This window comes from Oncorhynchus keta, chromosome 18, assembly GCF_023373465.1.
Source record: "Oncorhynchus keta strain PuntledgeMale-10-30-2019 chromosome 18, Oket_V2, whole genome shotgun sequence".
NCBI classification, from domain to species: domain Eukaryota; kingdom Metazoa; phylum Chordata; class Actinopteri; order Salmoniformes; family Salmonidae; genus Oncorhynchus; species Oncorhynchus keta.
In genome coordinates this window covers 1,285,562-1,302,330 of record NC_068438.1, presented here as the reverse complement: position 1 = coordinate 1,302,330, position 16,769 = coordinate 1,285,562, and the positions used below count along the sequence as shown (strand labels likewise).

The following is a 16,769-nucleotide window of genomic DNA, read 5'->3' as shown; positions in this document are numbered from 1 at the left end:
GTGTGTGTGTGTGTGTGTGTGTGTGTGTGTGTGTGTGTGTGTGTGTGTGTGTGTGTGTGTGTGTGTGTGTGTGTGTGTGTGTGTGTGTGTGTGTGTGTGTGTGTGTGTGTGTGTGTGTGTGTGTGTGCAAGTAGGTGTAGGTGCCTGTTTGTGTGCATGAGCGAGTTTGTATGTGTGTGTGTGTAGGCAGAGAGGTCTTGCAGGTCAATATTTGTGATGAAAGCCCTGCTACTATGAGTCTCTTCAGCTGTCCATAATACAGTCCAGGGCCCGGTTTCCCAAAAGTTATCTTAAGGCTAAGTTCATCGTTAGTGCCTTCGTAGGAGCATCGTTAAGTTTCCAAGTTGTTTCCTAAAAACATTGTTATAAAGTTGAGCTTAATAACGCTCATAGACTAACACCTGCCTCAGACCGTATGCTATAGGCCTATTTTGTTCAATCAAGTTATATTTTGATACTTGTAGACTACTGTCTCAATATATTTCATGATGTGTATTGTAACATGTGCGCAATGATATGCCAAATTGGTGATGTTGTGCATTTTTATTTGGAAGGCATTAGCATCAATATTTGCAGCCATAGATAGATATTACCATCTTGTAGCTGATCCATTGTCAGTATTGTGCAATCATTCTAAAGTTAAGGTAAGATTTGAATTGAGAAAGCTGACCTGAGAGCAGCACTGCCTTTCATTCGATCAGTATCGACACATGCGCTTTGCGACCGTTCTCTTTGCGTGGTGTTTGGGACACACATGTAGGAAAGATGCATGTTAAAACCTGGTTTTAATGTCTATGGTTAAAACACTCATAAGTTGCATCGCTATCGGAAAACCAGGCCCTGACCTGAATTGGAAGCAGACTGGAGTTATTTGCCACCATCATAACCAGTGTTGCTTGTGTCATCCGTTGCTATATAGGGCCCTCTGCTGGCCAATAGCAGACTTGCATCAGTCTGCAGGCTGTATTTATTTTTTTTTTATTTAACCTTTATTTAACCAGACTGAGTTGTATCCAATCACAGGTGAGCTTACATATTAATTCACAAGGAGACCATCTAATAAAATACCAAAGTATAACTAATAGATCCAAATAATGGGAACAGAAACAAAATGATGTTCTGGTCAGTTTGTCTACAAACATGTCTACACACAAGTGCATCTGCATTCATTCACACAGAAACTATTCAGACAAACAGTCACAATAACTAGCAATTTTACAACCCTCATGCAACCTTTACTGAAACTCTTATTCATAAATTGGCAATCACACCCATATGCACATGGATGCACACACACACACACACACACACACACACACACACACACACACTTTTTAACATTGCTCTTTTCACGAAAAGGCCTGAGTTAAACATATCACTGAATAAAAAAACGTCATTATGAAAATCTATTTTGTAATTGAGTCATTACCGTAACACAACCTATTTGAATTGTTTTGCTGTTATAATCGCTTTTGTATACATGTTATAATTTGTATTTTTTATGAACAGATATTTAGATAAAGAGCAAAAGTCACACTATCAAATTAAGGCAAAATAGTTTTTCCCCCCCTAATATTTCCTAAATATTGGTGCATTACGGTAATGATGAGCAGGTTTTGGAGAAGAGACAGTATATTTCGTTAATGAGTGTTGCATAGTTTGCCAAAACTGTACTGATCTCTATCAGGGATTCAGTAACCCAACAAATCATCCAAGTGTGTAGTTTGTTAATACCAAATGACTTGCATAATACGAAAATCACTGATCTAAATGCAATTGACTAAAATACCACTTACTTCAGTGCCTTCAGAAAGTATTCATACCCCTTGACTCATTCCACATTTTGTTGTGTCACAGCCTGAATACATAATGTACAAAAAAGATCTTACCGATCTACCCCATAATGATAATGTGAAAACATGTTTTTAGAAATGTTTTCACTTTTATTGAAAATGAAATGCAGAAATATCTCATTTACATAAGTATTCACACCCCTGAGTCAATTACATGTTAGAATTGCGATTACAGCTGTGAGTCTTTCTGGGTAAGGATTGTACAATAGTCACCATTGGCCTCATGGTGAAATCCCTGAGAGATTTCATTCCTCTCCAGCAACTGAGTCAGGAAGGACGCCTGTTATCTTTGTAGATATTGATACTCTATCCATGTAATTAATGACTTCACCACGCTCAATGGGATATTCAATGTCTCTTTTTTATTTTGACCCATCTACCAGTAGGTGCCCTTCTTTGAGAGGCATTGGAAACCTCCCTGTGCTTGGTTGAATCTGTGTGTAAAAATCCCTGCTCTACTGAGGGACTTTACAGACAATTGTACTGTATGTGTTGGGTACAGAGATGAGGTATCATTCAAAAAGCATGTTAAACACTATTAATTCACACAGAGAGTGAGTCCATGCAACTTATTATGTGACTTGTTAAGCAACTTATTAGTTATTTATTTAGGCTTGCCAAAACAAAGGGGTTGAATACTTATTAACTGAAGACATTTCAGCTTTTAATTTAAAAAAAATAAATTTGTAAAAATGTCTCAAAACATAATTTCACTTGGACATTATGGCCAGTGATACAAAATCTCAATTGAATCAATTTAAATTAAGTCTGTAACAAAACAAAATATGTAAAAAGTCAAGTACTGTAATTACATGCATGTATATTCAAAAGTCAAAAGTTAATTTAAAGTTATTTAAAATATATATACATTACCAGTCAAAAGTTTGGACACACCTACTAATTCCATGGGTTTTCTTTATTTGTACTATTTTCTGCATTGGATGCGTTGTGGGAGCAATTCCGTGGTGGGTAACCTACCAGGCAGCCTACCACGACGGTAACCTCCCAGACCCTCAGTAAGCCAGCTGGTAGCAGCACATTCACCCCGGTTTCCCGGGAACCCTTCTCTCCCAGTACTCCCTCATTTTCGAGTTGCAGCCTTCTTCGTTCCCCTTGGACCCCTCGAAGATAACGTACATTATTACGCTGATGTCCGGGAGGGCACTCGCCTGGGCCACAGCGGTGTGGGAGCAACAATCTGCCGTCTGCCTCATCCTGGAGGTATTCGTGGCGGAGGTGAGAAAAGTTTGAGGCTCCGGTGTCCGGGAGAGAGGCTGCCCGGAAGTTACTCCATCTTCGGCAGGACTCCCTCAGTGGAGTTCTGCACGCTAGCAGCGGAGGGTACCTGGAATCCGGAAGCGCTGTTCGACACGTTCCTGCAAGAGCGTCTGCTAAATGACTTAAATGTAAATGTAATTATCGGAGGAGGTAAAGGATGAGCTGGCAGCCCAAGAACTACCGACGGATCTCGACTCACTCATCACTTTAACCATCCGGATTGATGGTCGGCTATGGGAACGTAGGATGGAGCAGAGGTCCGATTGCATTCCCAATCGCTCACTAAGGGATCCCACTTTTTATCTGATGAACTCCGGAAATTCCCGGCGTCTACGTCCCCGAGGGGATCCGTGCTTACCCGAGTCCCTCCAAGATCCACCAGAGACTGCCGATTCATCTCTTCCCGAGCCTATGCAGCTCGGCAGGGCAAGGCTGTCTCCAGCCGACCGCGTACGCAGACTTGAGACCCAGAGTTGTCTGAATTGCGATGCTGCTGTTCATTGTGTCTACCTGTCCCTTCAAGGTACCTACTGTAGCTCATTCGTTTGAGTGAGTACTATGGTGGGCCTTAAAGATATTTTTTGTCTCCCCTGGCTTGCCCCCCTATCAGTGCCATCCTGAGGTGGGGCGACCAGTCCAAGTCTCTCCAGGTACTCATCGACTCAGGGGGGCTCATGTGAGTCTCATGGACGTTACCCTGGCATCCGAGCTGGGCATGCCCACTCAACCCCTCTCCTTTCCCATGGGTGTTAGAGTGCTGGACGGGCGATCTATAGGCCGGATCACCCACCAGATCACCCCGGTCAACCTACGAGTGAGGGCCCTCGGAGTGTGGTGTCAGGAAAATAACCTCACACTCAACGTCAACAAAACTAAGGAGCTGATTGTGGACTTCAGGAAACAGCAGAGGGAACACCCCCCTATCCACATCGATGGAACAGTTGTGGAGAGGGTAGTAAGTTTTAAGTTCCTCGGCATACACATCACAGACAAACTGAATTGGTCCACTCACACAGACAGCATCGTGAAGAAGGCGCAGCAGCGCCTCTTCAACCTCAGGAGGCTGAAGAAATTCGGCTTGTCACCAAAAGCACTCACAAACTTCTACAGATGCACAATCGAGAGCATCCTGGCGGGCTGTATCACCGCCTGGTATGGCAACTGCTCCGCCCACAACCGTAAGGCTCTCCAGAGGGTAGTGAGGTCTGCACAACGCATCACCGGGGCAAACTACCTGCCCTCCAGGACACCTACACCACCCGATGTTACAGGAAGGCCATAAAGATCATCAAGGACAACAACCACCCGAGCCACTGCCTGTTCACCCCGCTATCATCCAGAAGGCGAGGTCAGTACAGGTGCATCAAAGCTGGGACCGAGAGACTGAAAAACAGCTTCTATCTCAAGGCCATCAGACTGTTAAACAGCCACCACTAACATTGAGTGGCTGCTGCCAACACACTGACACTGACTCAACTCCAGCCACTTTAATAATGGGAATTGATGGGAAATGATGTAAAATATATCACTAGCCACTTTAAACAATGCTACCTAATATAATGTTACATACCCTACATTATTCATCTCATATGCATACGTATGTACTGTACTCTATATCATCTACTGCATCCTTACGTAAGACATGTATCACTAGCCACTTTAACTATGCCACTTTGTTTACATACTCATCTCATATGTATATACTGTACTCAATACCATCTACTGTATCTTGCCTATGCTGCTCTGTACCATCACTCATTCATATATCTTTATGTACATATTCTTTATCCCCTTACACTGTGTATAAGACAGTAGTTTTGGAATTGTTAGTTAGATTACTTGTTGGTTATTACTGCATTGTCGGAACTAGAAGCACAAGCATTTCGCTACACTCGCATTAACATCTGCTAACCATGTGTATATGACAAATAAAATTTGATTTGAGTGTCGGGGAACCACAGTAAGACGATCCAGTTCCTGCTGGTTGAGTCTCTGCGGGTTCCCGTGGTATTGGGATTCTCTTGGCTCCAGCGACACAATCCCTCCATTGACTGGGCTACTGGTGCCATCTTGGGCTGGAGCCCATCCTGCCACACTCATTGCCTGAAGTCACCTCTGCCTGCCCCAGGACATCTTCCAGGGGGCTTGGGAATTTCCCTGGACTTCTCCGGCAGCTCCACAGAGTACCAGGACCTCCAGGAGGGGTTCAGTAAGGCCCGGGCCACTTCGCTTCCGCAGCACCACCCGCTATCCAAGAAGGTCAAGCCTGAGGCGAGGCGCTGGCATGCAGCTGTAGTGCCGCGGCTACACCCCCGGAAGCCGAGACCCCCCCCCACTCCAAGATCATTAGCCCCTCTGCTGTTCAGCCTCTGTTGCCCCGTACCCTCTGTATTTTTCCTACCTTTTCTGTGTTCAGAGTTAAAGTCATATCTGACTGCCCCATGTCTCCTGTTTCCAGCATTTTCCCCCTTGCTCCTGCCTTGTCTATTTTCTAGTTTTCCCGGTTTTGTCCTTTCTGCCTGCCCTGAGCCTGTCTGCCGTCCGGTACCTTTGCCCCACTACTCTGGATTACCGAACTCTGCCTGACCTGACCCTGAGCCTGCCTAACGCCCTGTACCTTTGCCTGCCCGTGTTCGAATTAATAAACATTTGTTACTTCAACATTGCACCTGGGTCTTACCTTCAAACGTGATAGTATTGGTGTATTAGGACACAGATAATTGTGACTGTAAGGTCTTTTAGATGCACAGTGCCTTTGGAAAGTATTCAGACTCCTTGACATTTTCCACATTTTGTTACATTACAGCCTTATAAATAAAATACCACTTAATGACAAAAGCAAAAATAGTTTTTTTAGAAATGTTTGGAAATGTATTACAAACAAAACTCAGAAATACCTGATTTACATAAGTTTGGAAAGGCACACACTCTTTTTAAGGTCCCACAGTTGACAGTACATGTCAGAGCAAAAACCAAGCCATGAGGTCGAAGGAATTGTCCATAGAGCTCTGAGACAGCATTGTGTTGAGGCACAGATCTGGGGAAGGGTACCAAAAAAATGTCTGCAGCATTGAAGGCCCCCAAGAACACAGTGGCCTCCATCATTCTTAAATAGAAGAAGTTTGGAACCGCCAAGACTCTTCCTAGAGCTAGCCTCCCGGCCAAACTGAACAATCTGGGGAGAAAGGCCTTGGTCAGGGAGGTGACCAAGAACCCGATGGTATCTCTGACAGAGTTCTAGAGTTCCTCTGTGGAGATGGGAGAACCTTCCAGAAGGGCAACCATCTCTGCAGCACTCCACCAATCAGGCCTTTATGGTAGAGCGACCAGACAGAAGCCACTCCTCAGTAAAAGACACTTGACATCCCACTTGGAGTTTGCCAAAAGGCACCTAAAGACTCTCAGACCATGAGAACGATTTTTCTGGTCTGATGAAACAAAAATGTAAACCTTTGGCCTGAGTGCCAAGCGTCACATCTGGAGGAAACCTGGCACCATCCCTTCCGGCGCCGACAGAGATGGCTGCCTCGCTTTGCATTCCTAGGAAACTATGCAGTATTTTGTTTTTTTTACATTGGTACCCCAGGTAATCTTAGGTTTTATTACATACAGTCGGGAGGAACTTCTGGATATAAGAGCAGCGTCAGCGCCAAGCTTGTAGCGTCATACCCAAGAAGACTCAAGGCTGTAATCGCTGCCAAAGGTCCTTCAACAAAGTACTGAGGAAAAGGTCTGAATACCTAAAGTTGAAGTCGGAAGTTTACATACACTTTGGTTGGAGTCATTAAACCCGTTTTTTAACCACTCCACAGATTTCTTGTTAACAAACCTATAGTTTTGACAAGTGGGTTAGGACATCTACTTTGTGCATGACAAGTAATTTTTCCAACAATTGTCTACAGACAGATTATTTAAAGTATAATCCACTGTATCACAATTCCAGTGGGTCAGAAGTTTCCATACACTAAGTTGACTGTGCCTTTAAACAGCTTTCGAAAATTCCAGAAAATTATGTCATGACTTTAGAAGCTTCTGATAGGCTAATTGACATAATTGGCCTTCAAACTCAGTGCCTCTTTGTTTGATGTCATGGGTAAATCAAAAGAAATAAGCGCTGCTCAGCAAGGAAGGAGCCACTGCTCCATAACCTCCATAAAAAAGCCAGACTGCGGTTTGCAACTGCACATGGGGACAAAGATCGTACTTTTTGGAGAAATGTCCTCTTGTCTGATGAAACAAAAATAGAACTGTTTGGCCATAATGACCATCGTTATTTTTGGAGGAGAAAGGGGAATGCTTGCAAGCTGAAGAACATCATCCCAACCGTGAAGCATGGGGGTGGCAGCATCATGTTGTGGGGGTGCTTTGCTGCAGGAGATACAATCTTCGGCAAAATCATTCGCAAGGAGATTCCTGCAAAAATATTATTTGAAGATAATATTCCATCCTCGTGATGCCATCTATGTGGATTTATTGAAGCAACATCAGTCAGGAAGTTAAAACTTAGACTCAAATGGGTCTTCCAAATGGACAATGACCCCAAGCATACTTCCAAATTTGTGGCAAAATGGCCTAAGCCACTTTGTTGCCCTATCACAAAGCCCTGATTGTATCTTTATTTAACTTGGCAAGTCAGTTAAGAAGAAATTCTTATTTTCGATGACGGCCTAGGAACAGTGGGTTAACTGCCTGTTCAGGGGCAGAACGACAGTTTTGTACCTTGTCAGTTCGGGGGTTTGAACTTGCAACCTTCCGGTTGTTAGTCCACCGCTCTAACCACTATGCTACCCTGCCGCCCCTCAATCTATAGAAGATTTGTGGGCAGAACTGAAAAAGCGTGTGCGAGCAAGGAGGCCTACAAACCTGACTTAGTTATACCAGCTCTGACAGGAGGAATGGGCCAAAAATTCACCCTACTTATTGTGGGAAGCTTGTGGAAGGGTACCTGAAACATTTGACCCAAGTTAAACAACTTTAAGGCAATGCTACCAAATACTAATTGAGTGTATGTAAACTTCTGACCTACTGGGAATGTGATGAAATAAATAAAAGCTGAAATAAATCATTCTCTTTTCTATTATTCTGACATTTCACATTGTCTTTGGGCTTTAAAAAAGCATTAAACATTTTCCAAACAAGCAGAGGCGTCACGAAAGTCAGAAATAGCGATAAAATAAATCACTTACCTTTGAAGATCTTCCTCTGTTTGCAATCTCAAGGGTCCCAGCTACAGAACAAATGGTTATTTTGTTCGATAAAGTCCTTCGTTATATCCCAAAAAGGTCTGTTTATTTGGTGTTCTTGATTCAGTCATCCACCGGTTTCCCTCGTTCAAAAATGCAGTCAAAGGAATCCCAAAAGTTACCAATAAACTTCGTCCAAACAAGTCAAACAATGTTTCTAATCAATCCTCAGGTAGCCTAATATGTATATTAACGATCAAATTTAAGACTGAGAATAGTACGTCCATTACCGGAGATCAATAATGAAGTGTGCGCCCTCAGCCATGCGCGCCACAATACTAGAGCCAAAATGGGAGTCACCTGGAAAACTACAAATTCTCACTAATTTTTCAAAAAACAAGCCTGAAACTCTTTCGAAAAACTTTTGACATCTAGTGGAAGCCCTAGTAACTGCATTCTGAGAGGTATTCCTTTGATTTTCCCGTAGACAGCCATTTCAATGAGTCGTGACCTCAGAATAAAACAATTCCGGATTGATTCTCCTCAGGTATTTGCCTGCCATATCAGTTCTGTTATACTCACAGATATTATGTTAACAATTTTAGAAACGTGGTAGTGTTTTCTATCCAATACTACCAATTATATGCATATCCTAGCTTCTGGGCCTGAGTAACAGACAGTTTACTTTGGGCACCTCAGCCATCCAAACTTCTGAATACTGCCCCCTATCCCTAAGTGGTGATTCTAACTGACCTAAGACAGGGAATGTTTACTCGGATTAAATCTTAGGAATTGTGAAAAACCGAGTTTAAATGTATTTGGCTAAGGTCTATGTAAACTTCCGACATCAACTGTATGCAAATGTGATAATTCAGTTTTTATGTAAAAACAACTAATATACAATTTTCACGATTTATGGACAAACTACAGCAACATCTTTTGGGTTGTATTCAAATAAGTTTTTCTAAAGTAAGATTTTATAAAATGCCCTGAGAATTTAATCCGGACGCATTTCTGTAATGAGAATATTCAGGCGAAAATGTAAAATGTATTTAAATTAAGACACTTTACCAAAAACAAAACATCTTATTCTTCAGAATCTGCTCATTTTTGCAGATGCATGAAATTGTTAAATACATAGTTTTGCTACTGAACTTGCCCCCCCCCCACACACACACACACAAACATACTCGAAGACAAATCATAGGAAAAAAAGTTTAAAAAATACACTGACTACTTAAATACACTGACTATACACTGCATACTTACCCATCCACACCCTGATTACCTAATGAAGACATACTCTCTTTAATGTCCCCAGTGTCTCCGATGTCTTGCCTCTGTCATTGCTCACCGGGAATTTCCTCTCCCGGCACTTTCACCGCGTAAACACAGATATAAATAGTTCCCACCATGCAGTGACCCCAATTTACACTCTCAGAATAGACTTTCCATTTCTATTGCATGGCTTGCCGGGGCCAAGGGATCACATATCCACATCGTTAAACCGCTCGAATAACTCCTAATTGTGTTTGACGCATGGCGTCAATCACTGGAGAGGGAGGCGTGCAGCTGTCCCGCTTGACAAAGGTGAAAAGGTTGACTTTGGTGTCTCATTGCAGTGTTAGATAACCTGCTTGCAAAGCCAAGGCGTGTATGGACGCAAGCGTGTGTGTGTGTGTGCTGCAGGAGCCTGGAGAGAGTGGTGGTGGTGAGTTGGAGGGTGGGGATTTAGTGAGTTAGAGTTTTCATGTCAACAGGAGCAGGACCAGGACAGCCAGAGCTAAATACAGCGAGACAGACACACACCGAGTGGACAAGGACTGGTCAGCTTAACTAACTATTTACAAGTAACATGGCAACTGACTTATACAGGGGAAGAGGGGTTGTGTAAACAGGGGCATAGGAAGGAAAAAGCAGATTAAGGGGTACAGGGGGGGCTCTGCATTTTATGGACTGTGTTTTTGGACGTCTCAGAAAGCGTTGGAGAGCCAGACATGACTCGTTCGCTTGGTAGCCTGTTCCGACGACTGCTGTCCAAAGACAGTAAGGGAGAGGAGGAAGATGAGGAGGAAGGAACAGCAAAACCAGACAGCGATGAGCAGGGTGAGTTCTCTTTACTCCAAGCCAGGGGTGTCAAACTCATACCATGGAGGACTGAGTGTCGGCGGGTTTTTGTTTTTTCCCCTTTCAATTAAGACCTAGACAACTAGGTGAGGGAAGTTCCTTACTAATTAGTGACCTTAATTCATCAATCGAGTACAAGGGTCGAGCGAAAACCCACAGACACTCGGCCCTCCGTGGAATGAGTTTGACACGTGCTCCAAGCCCTTCGCATAGGTTTGGTATTTTTGGGGTATTTTATTAGGATCCTATTAGCTGTTGCAAAAGCAGCAGCTACTCTTCCTGGGGTCCACACAAAAAATGAAACGTGACATAATACAGAACATTAATAGACAAGAGCATCTCAAGGACAGAACTACATAAAAAAAAACATTTTAAAGGCACAAATAGCCTACATATCAATACATACACAAACTATCTAGGTCAAATAGGGGAGAGACGTTGTGCTGTGAGGTGATGCTTTATCTGTTTAAACGAGGTTTGCTGTTCATTTGAGCAAAATGAGATGGAATGAAGTACCATGCAATAATGGCTCTATCTAATACTGTACGCTTTCTTGAATTTGTTCTGGATTTGGGTCCTGTGAAAAGACCCCTGGTGGCATGTATGGCAGGGTAAGTGTGTGTGTGTCAGAGCTGTGTGTAAGTTGACTATGCAAACAAGTCCTGGAGTGCTCTGGTCAGGTCGTCCATTCTTGTATCAGTTGAATCTACTAGTATTATGAGAAAACACTTGAAGCTATTTTATTGTTGTCACAACTGCTTGTAGAACTATTTTTGATTTGTAAAAAAAATCCTTCACCTATGATAGAGAGACACCACTGTCCTCAACGGTACTCCCTCCGGCTTTGGTCTTTGTCATGATAGTTAGCAACGTAGGTTACGCTGTTATTCCTCGCAGTTCCAGACAGGGCAGGTCACAGGGATCTAGACAGCTACAAACCCAGGACAATCTGCGGTCCCAGTCACAATGGCTAACCGTGTCACGGGCTGCGTTCAAGGCCTCAAGAAAAATCCTCTAGCTTGATAGATAGCTAGCTAGGAGCTAGGGTAGCTGCTACGCCAAATAGCTCCTCAGACCCGGCTTTGGTCGGCAGGATCACTGGACAGAGAGTAGCAGTCCCAGCAACTGATGGCAACTGCTTCGCGGGATCCAAACTCAAAAGTTAGCTACAGTTGAAGTTGGAAGTTTACATACACTTAGGTTGGAGTCATTAAAACTAATTTTTCAACCAATCCACACGTCTTGTTAACAAACTATAGTTTTGGCAAGTTGGTTAGGACATCTACTTTGTGGGTGACACACAAGTCATTTTTCCCATCAATTGTTTACAATCAGATGATTTAATTTATAATTCACTGTATCACAATTCCAGTGGGTCAGAAGTTTACATGCACTAAGTTGACTGTGCCTTTAAACAGCTTGGAAAATTCCAGAAAATGATGTCATGGCTTTAGAAGCTTATGATAGGCTAATTGACATAATTTGAGTCAAATGGAGGTGTACCTGTGGTTGTATTTCAAGGCCTACCTTCAAACTCAGTGCCTCTTTGATTGACATCATGGGAAAATCAAAAGAAATCAACCAAGACCTCAGAACAAAAATGGTAGACGTCCACAAGTCTGGTTCATCCTTGGGAGCAATTTCCAAACACCTGAAGGTACCACGTTCATCTGTAAAACAATAGTACGCAAGTATAAATACCATGGGACCACGCAGCTGTCATAGCACTCAGGAAGGAGACGTGTTCTGTCTCCTAGAGATGAACGTACTTTGGTGTGAAAAGTGCAAATTAATCCCAGAACAACAGCAAAGGACCTTGTGACGATGCTGGAGGAAACAGGGACAAAGGTATCTATATCCACAGTAAAACGAGTCCTATATTAACATAACCTGAAAGGCTGCTCAGCAAGGAAGAAGCCACTGCTCCAAAACCTCCATAAAAAGCAAGACTACAGTTTGCAACTGCACATGGGGACAAAGAATGTACTTTTTGGAGAAACGTCCTCTTGTCTGATGAAACAAAAATAGAACTGTTTGGCCATAACAACCATCGTTATGTTTGGAGGAAAAAGGGGGAGGCTTGCAAGCCGATGAACACCATTCCAACCATGAAGCACGTTGGTGGCAGCATCCTCTTGTGGGGGTGCTTTGCTGCAGGAGGGACTGGGGCACATCACAAAATAGATGGCATCATGAGGGAGGCAAATTATGTGGATATATTGAAGCAACATCTCAAGACATCAGTCAGGAAGTTAAAGCTTGGTCGCAAATGGGTCATCCAACTGGACAATGACCCCAAGCATACTTCCAAAGTTGTAGAAAAATGGCTTAAGGACAACAAAGTCAAGTTATTGGAGTGGCCATCACAAAGCCCTGACCTCAATCCTGTAGAAAATGTGTGGGCAGAACTGAAATCGTGTGAGCAAAGAGGAATGGGCCAAAATTCAATCAACTTATTGTGGGAAGCTTTTGGAAGGCTACTCAAAACGTTTGACCCAAGTTAAACAATTTTAAGGCAACGCTACCAAATATAATTGAGTGTATGTAAACTTGTGACCCACTGGGAATGTGATGAAATAAAAGCTGAAATTAATGATTCTCTCTACTATTATTCTGACATTTCACATTCTTCAAATAAAGTGATGATCCTAATTGACCTAAGACAGGGCATTTGTACTATGATTAATGTCAGGAATGGTGAAAAACTGAGTTTAAATGTAGTTGGCTAAGGTGTATGTCAACTTCCGACTTCAACTGTAGGTTTAGACTGGGGACAAACAGATTACAAACATACTTGCACACAATACGCACGCACCCAAAGATGCACAAACACACAGACACATCATGTGTATTTCTCATACTTTTTATGAGAGTATTCTGTGAGTGGCAATAGTCTGCATGTCTGTTCACTGGTAGGCCTATGTGTTGGATCCATAAAAGGGGAGGCAGAAATGATTAGCCATATATGAAATCCAGGGGCGCCACTTTGGTTTTAGAAGTGGGGTCATTATTAAATATGTTTAAGTGTTTAATAAGACTGAACTAGATCAAAGGTAATTCAGTAATAAATATTGTGTTGCACCTTTAACCTATAGCCTAACAAATGAACATCTCTTGAAAAAATTCAAATACTTTTGATTCTCTTTATTTAAAGGCATCCTCCATATCAAATTTCAGCCAGACTGACCAGCCAGCCTGGGCTGGCACGCCTGACCCCCACCAGTGTAGTCAATAACTCCACTCAAGTTCCTTCCCCGTTCCCACCTTTAAAAAAATGTTGATACCAAGGAAAAGGTTTGGAAACAAAAAAAACACATACAGTGGGGCAAAAAATGATTTAGTCACCACCAATTGTGCAAGTTCTCCCACTGAAAAAGATGATAGAGGCCTGTAATTTTCATCATAGGTACACTTCAACTATGACAGAGAAAATGAGAAAAAAAAATCCAGAAAATCACACAGGATTTTTTATGAATTTCTTTGCAAATTATGGTGGAAAATAAGTATTTGGTCAATAACAAAAGTTTCTCAATACTTTGTTATTTACCCTTTGTTGGCACTGAAAGAGGTCAAACGTTTTCTGTAAGTCTTCACAAGGTTTTCACACACTGTTGCTGGTATTTTGGCCCAATCCTCCATGTAGATCTCCTCTAGAGCAGTGATGTTTTGTGGCTGTTGCTGGGCAACACAGACTTTCAACTCCCTCCAAAGATTTTCTATGGGGTTGAGATCTGGAGACTGGCTAGGCCACTCCAGGACCTTGAAATGCTTCTTACGAAGCCACTCCTTCGTTGCCCGGGCGGTGTGTTTGGGATCATTGACATGCTGAAAGACCCAGCCACGTTTCATCTTCAATGCCCTTGCTGATGGAAGGAGGTTTTCACTCAATCTCACGATACATGGCCCCATTCATTCTTTCCTTTACACGGATCAGTCGTCCTGGTCCCTTTGTAGAAAAACAGCCCCAAAGCATGATGTTTCCACCCCCATGCTTCACAGTAGGTTTGGTGTTCTTTGGATGCAACTCAGCATTCTTTGTCCTCCAAACACGACAAGTTGAGTTTTTACCAAAAAAGTTATATTTTGGTTTCATCTGACCATATGACATTCTCCCAATCTTCTTCTGGATCATCCAAATGCTCTCTAGCAAACTTCAGACGGGCCTGGACATGTACCGACTTAAGCAAGGGTACACGTCTGGCACTGCAGGATTTGAGTCCGTGGCGGCGTAGTATGTTACTGATGGTAGGCTTTGTTAATTTTGTCCCGGCTTTCTGGGATTTTTGCTGACTGTTCTTGTGATCATTTTGACCCCACGGGGTGAGCTCTTGCGTGGAGCCCCAGATCGAGGGAGATTATCAGTGGTCTTGTTTGTCTTCCATTTCCTAATAATTACTCCCACAGTTGATTTCTTCAAACCAAGCTGCTTACCTATTGCATATTCAGTCTTCCCAGCCTGGTGCAGGTCTACAATTTTGTTTCTGGTGTCCTTTGACAGCTCTTTGGTCTTGGCCATAGTGGAGTTTGGAGTGTGACTGTTTGAGGTTGTGGACAGTTGTCTTTTATACTGATAACCAGTTCAAACAGGTGCCATTAATACAGGTAACGAGTGGAGGACAGAGGAGCCTCTTAAAGAAGAAGTTACAGGTCTGTGAGAGACAGAAATCTTGCTTGTTTGTAGGTGATCAAATACTTATTTTCCACCATAATTTGCAAATAAATTCATAAAAAATCCTACAATGTGATTTTCTGGATTTTTTTTCTCATTAAATCTGTCATAGTTGAAGTGTACCTATGATGACAATTACAGGCCTCTCTCATCTTGTTAACTGGGAGAACTTGCACAATTGGTGGCTGACTAAATACTTTTTTGCCCCACTGTACATCTCAAATATACTGTACATTAACACACAGAATCAGCAAATCCTTCATGTAATTAATCTCCCAGGATTAGAGCTCTTTTTACTTGCACGCAATATAGCTGGGTCACCCTGTCCTGTCCCTAGGGGTCCACCGCCCTGCAGTGCCCCCAACCCACACACCCCACACAACTTTATAATCTTAGTGAAGCATTCATTATTGGTTTCAGGTGTGTTAGGCCAAGGCCAGAGTGACAACCCACAGAACGGCAGACCACCAGGACTGAGCAGCCCAGCAGCTAGGGATTGCCTAAATAGGTATCTCCCCTGAAATGGGCATGTTTTCAATACAGACTCCTTTATTCTAACTGTATTCCATATAAGGCCTCCAGACCTTATGACAGTTGCCCAGTTTAACCTTAATCTTGTAATAAATCAAAGCTTTTATTACCAACCTTCAATTTAATGGCACTGCATTTCTTAGCCGTTATAGATGCTTGGTTACACAGTATCTTCAGATAACAGTCTCCAGTATCAACATTTCCAAGCAAACATGGGAGAAGGGAGAATCTGTAGACATGCTGAGATAAAATAACTCTATAATACTCTTTGAAAGAATTCCGCCAGCCTTCACAAGACCATAACATATGCAAATGTGTCCCCTTTTGTGTTATACACCTCTAGCAGAGGAATTACATTGTTGAGTGCATGTTATTCAGTTTCACTGGCATATAGTACTTTCTATGGATGGTCTTAAATTCCTACAGTTTATGTCTGAGATGATATGAACATGACTGGAGATTCAAACATATGTATCCATTCATCATCACTTGCTTCTACCAGGTCTCCCTCATATTTTTGTTTTACATATTTGTGTCATCGGGAAAAGCCTCTGTCAACTCTTGATACAGTTTGGAAATCAACTTTGGAGGTTTGTCAGACTGCCTTAAAATAGCATCTGACTTGTCAAGTGTTTGCTTGCACAGAGAGAATTAAGTGTTGTGTCTGCAAAAATTCACCTCTTCCCTGGCTGCCTGACCCTGCTGGGACCCCGTCACCATCTGATCCTCCTAACACGCGGCATGACAAAGAATTACCTTGGTGCACATTTATACATTATATTATCCAAGAATTGAATCAATGGTTCAGTAATTGAAATGACCATCATTCCCAGATCCCAGACTGTAGCTTTAAGCTGCTGTCCTGTAGCTACTGTAGGTCCACTCATCAATTCAAGATGGAACTTTATATCATTCACTGATATTGTTAATATACTGCAAAATTCCCCTGACCTCCATAGACTGGTCTTCCCTGGCTGTCTGACCCTGCTGGGACCCCTGTCACCATCTCGTCCTGCTAAGACATGATGAGCAGGGTTCCATTCCTGTGGGACGCCTGAAGGACCTGCGGGTTTGACAGAGATCATTGCAGCACAGTCTGCGTACAGTCAGACAGATGACTTTGGGATT

The 16,769-nt window shown here is 42.7% G+C and overlaps 1 protein-coding gene across 3 annotated transcripts in view; it reads left to right on the top strand.

Moving 5' to 3' along the window:
* Positions 1–16,769, top strand: part of LOC118397024 (fibroblast growth factor 12-like) — a 127,974-nt gene that overhangs the window by 34,424 nt on the left and 76,781 nt on the right. Inside the window, exons 1-2 of one of the 3 annotated variants that reach the window (XM_035791415.2) lie at positions 10,007–10,025; positions 10,292–10,420. The exons of the other annotated variants lie outside the window; for them this stretch is intronic. Of the exons in view, the coding sequence (XP_035647308.1) occupies positions 10,312–10,420 (109 nt within the window). The 5' untranslated portion in view covers positions 10,007–10,025; positions 10,292–10,311. Of the gene's footprint in view, positions 1–10,006; positions 10,026–10,291; positions 10,421–16,769 lie in introns of those variants that run through there. 3 annotated transcript variants of the gene reach the window in all.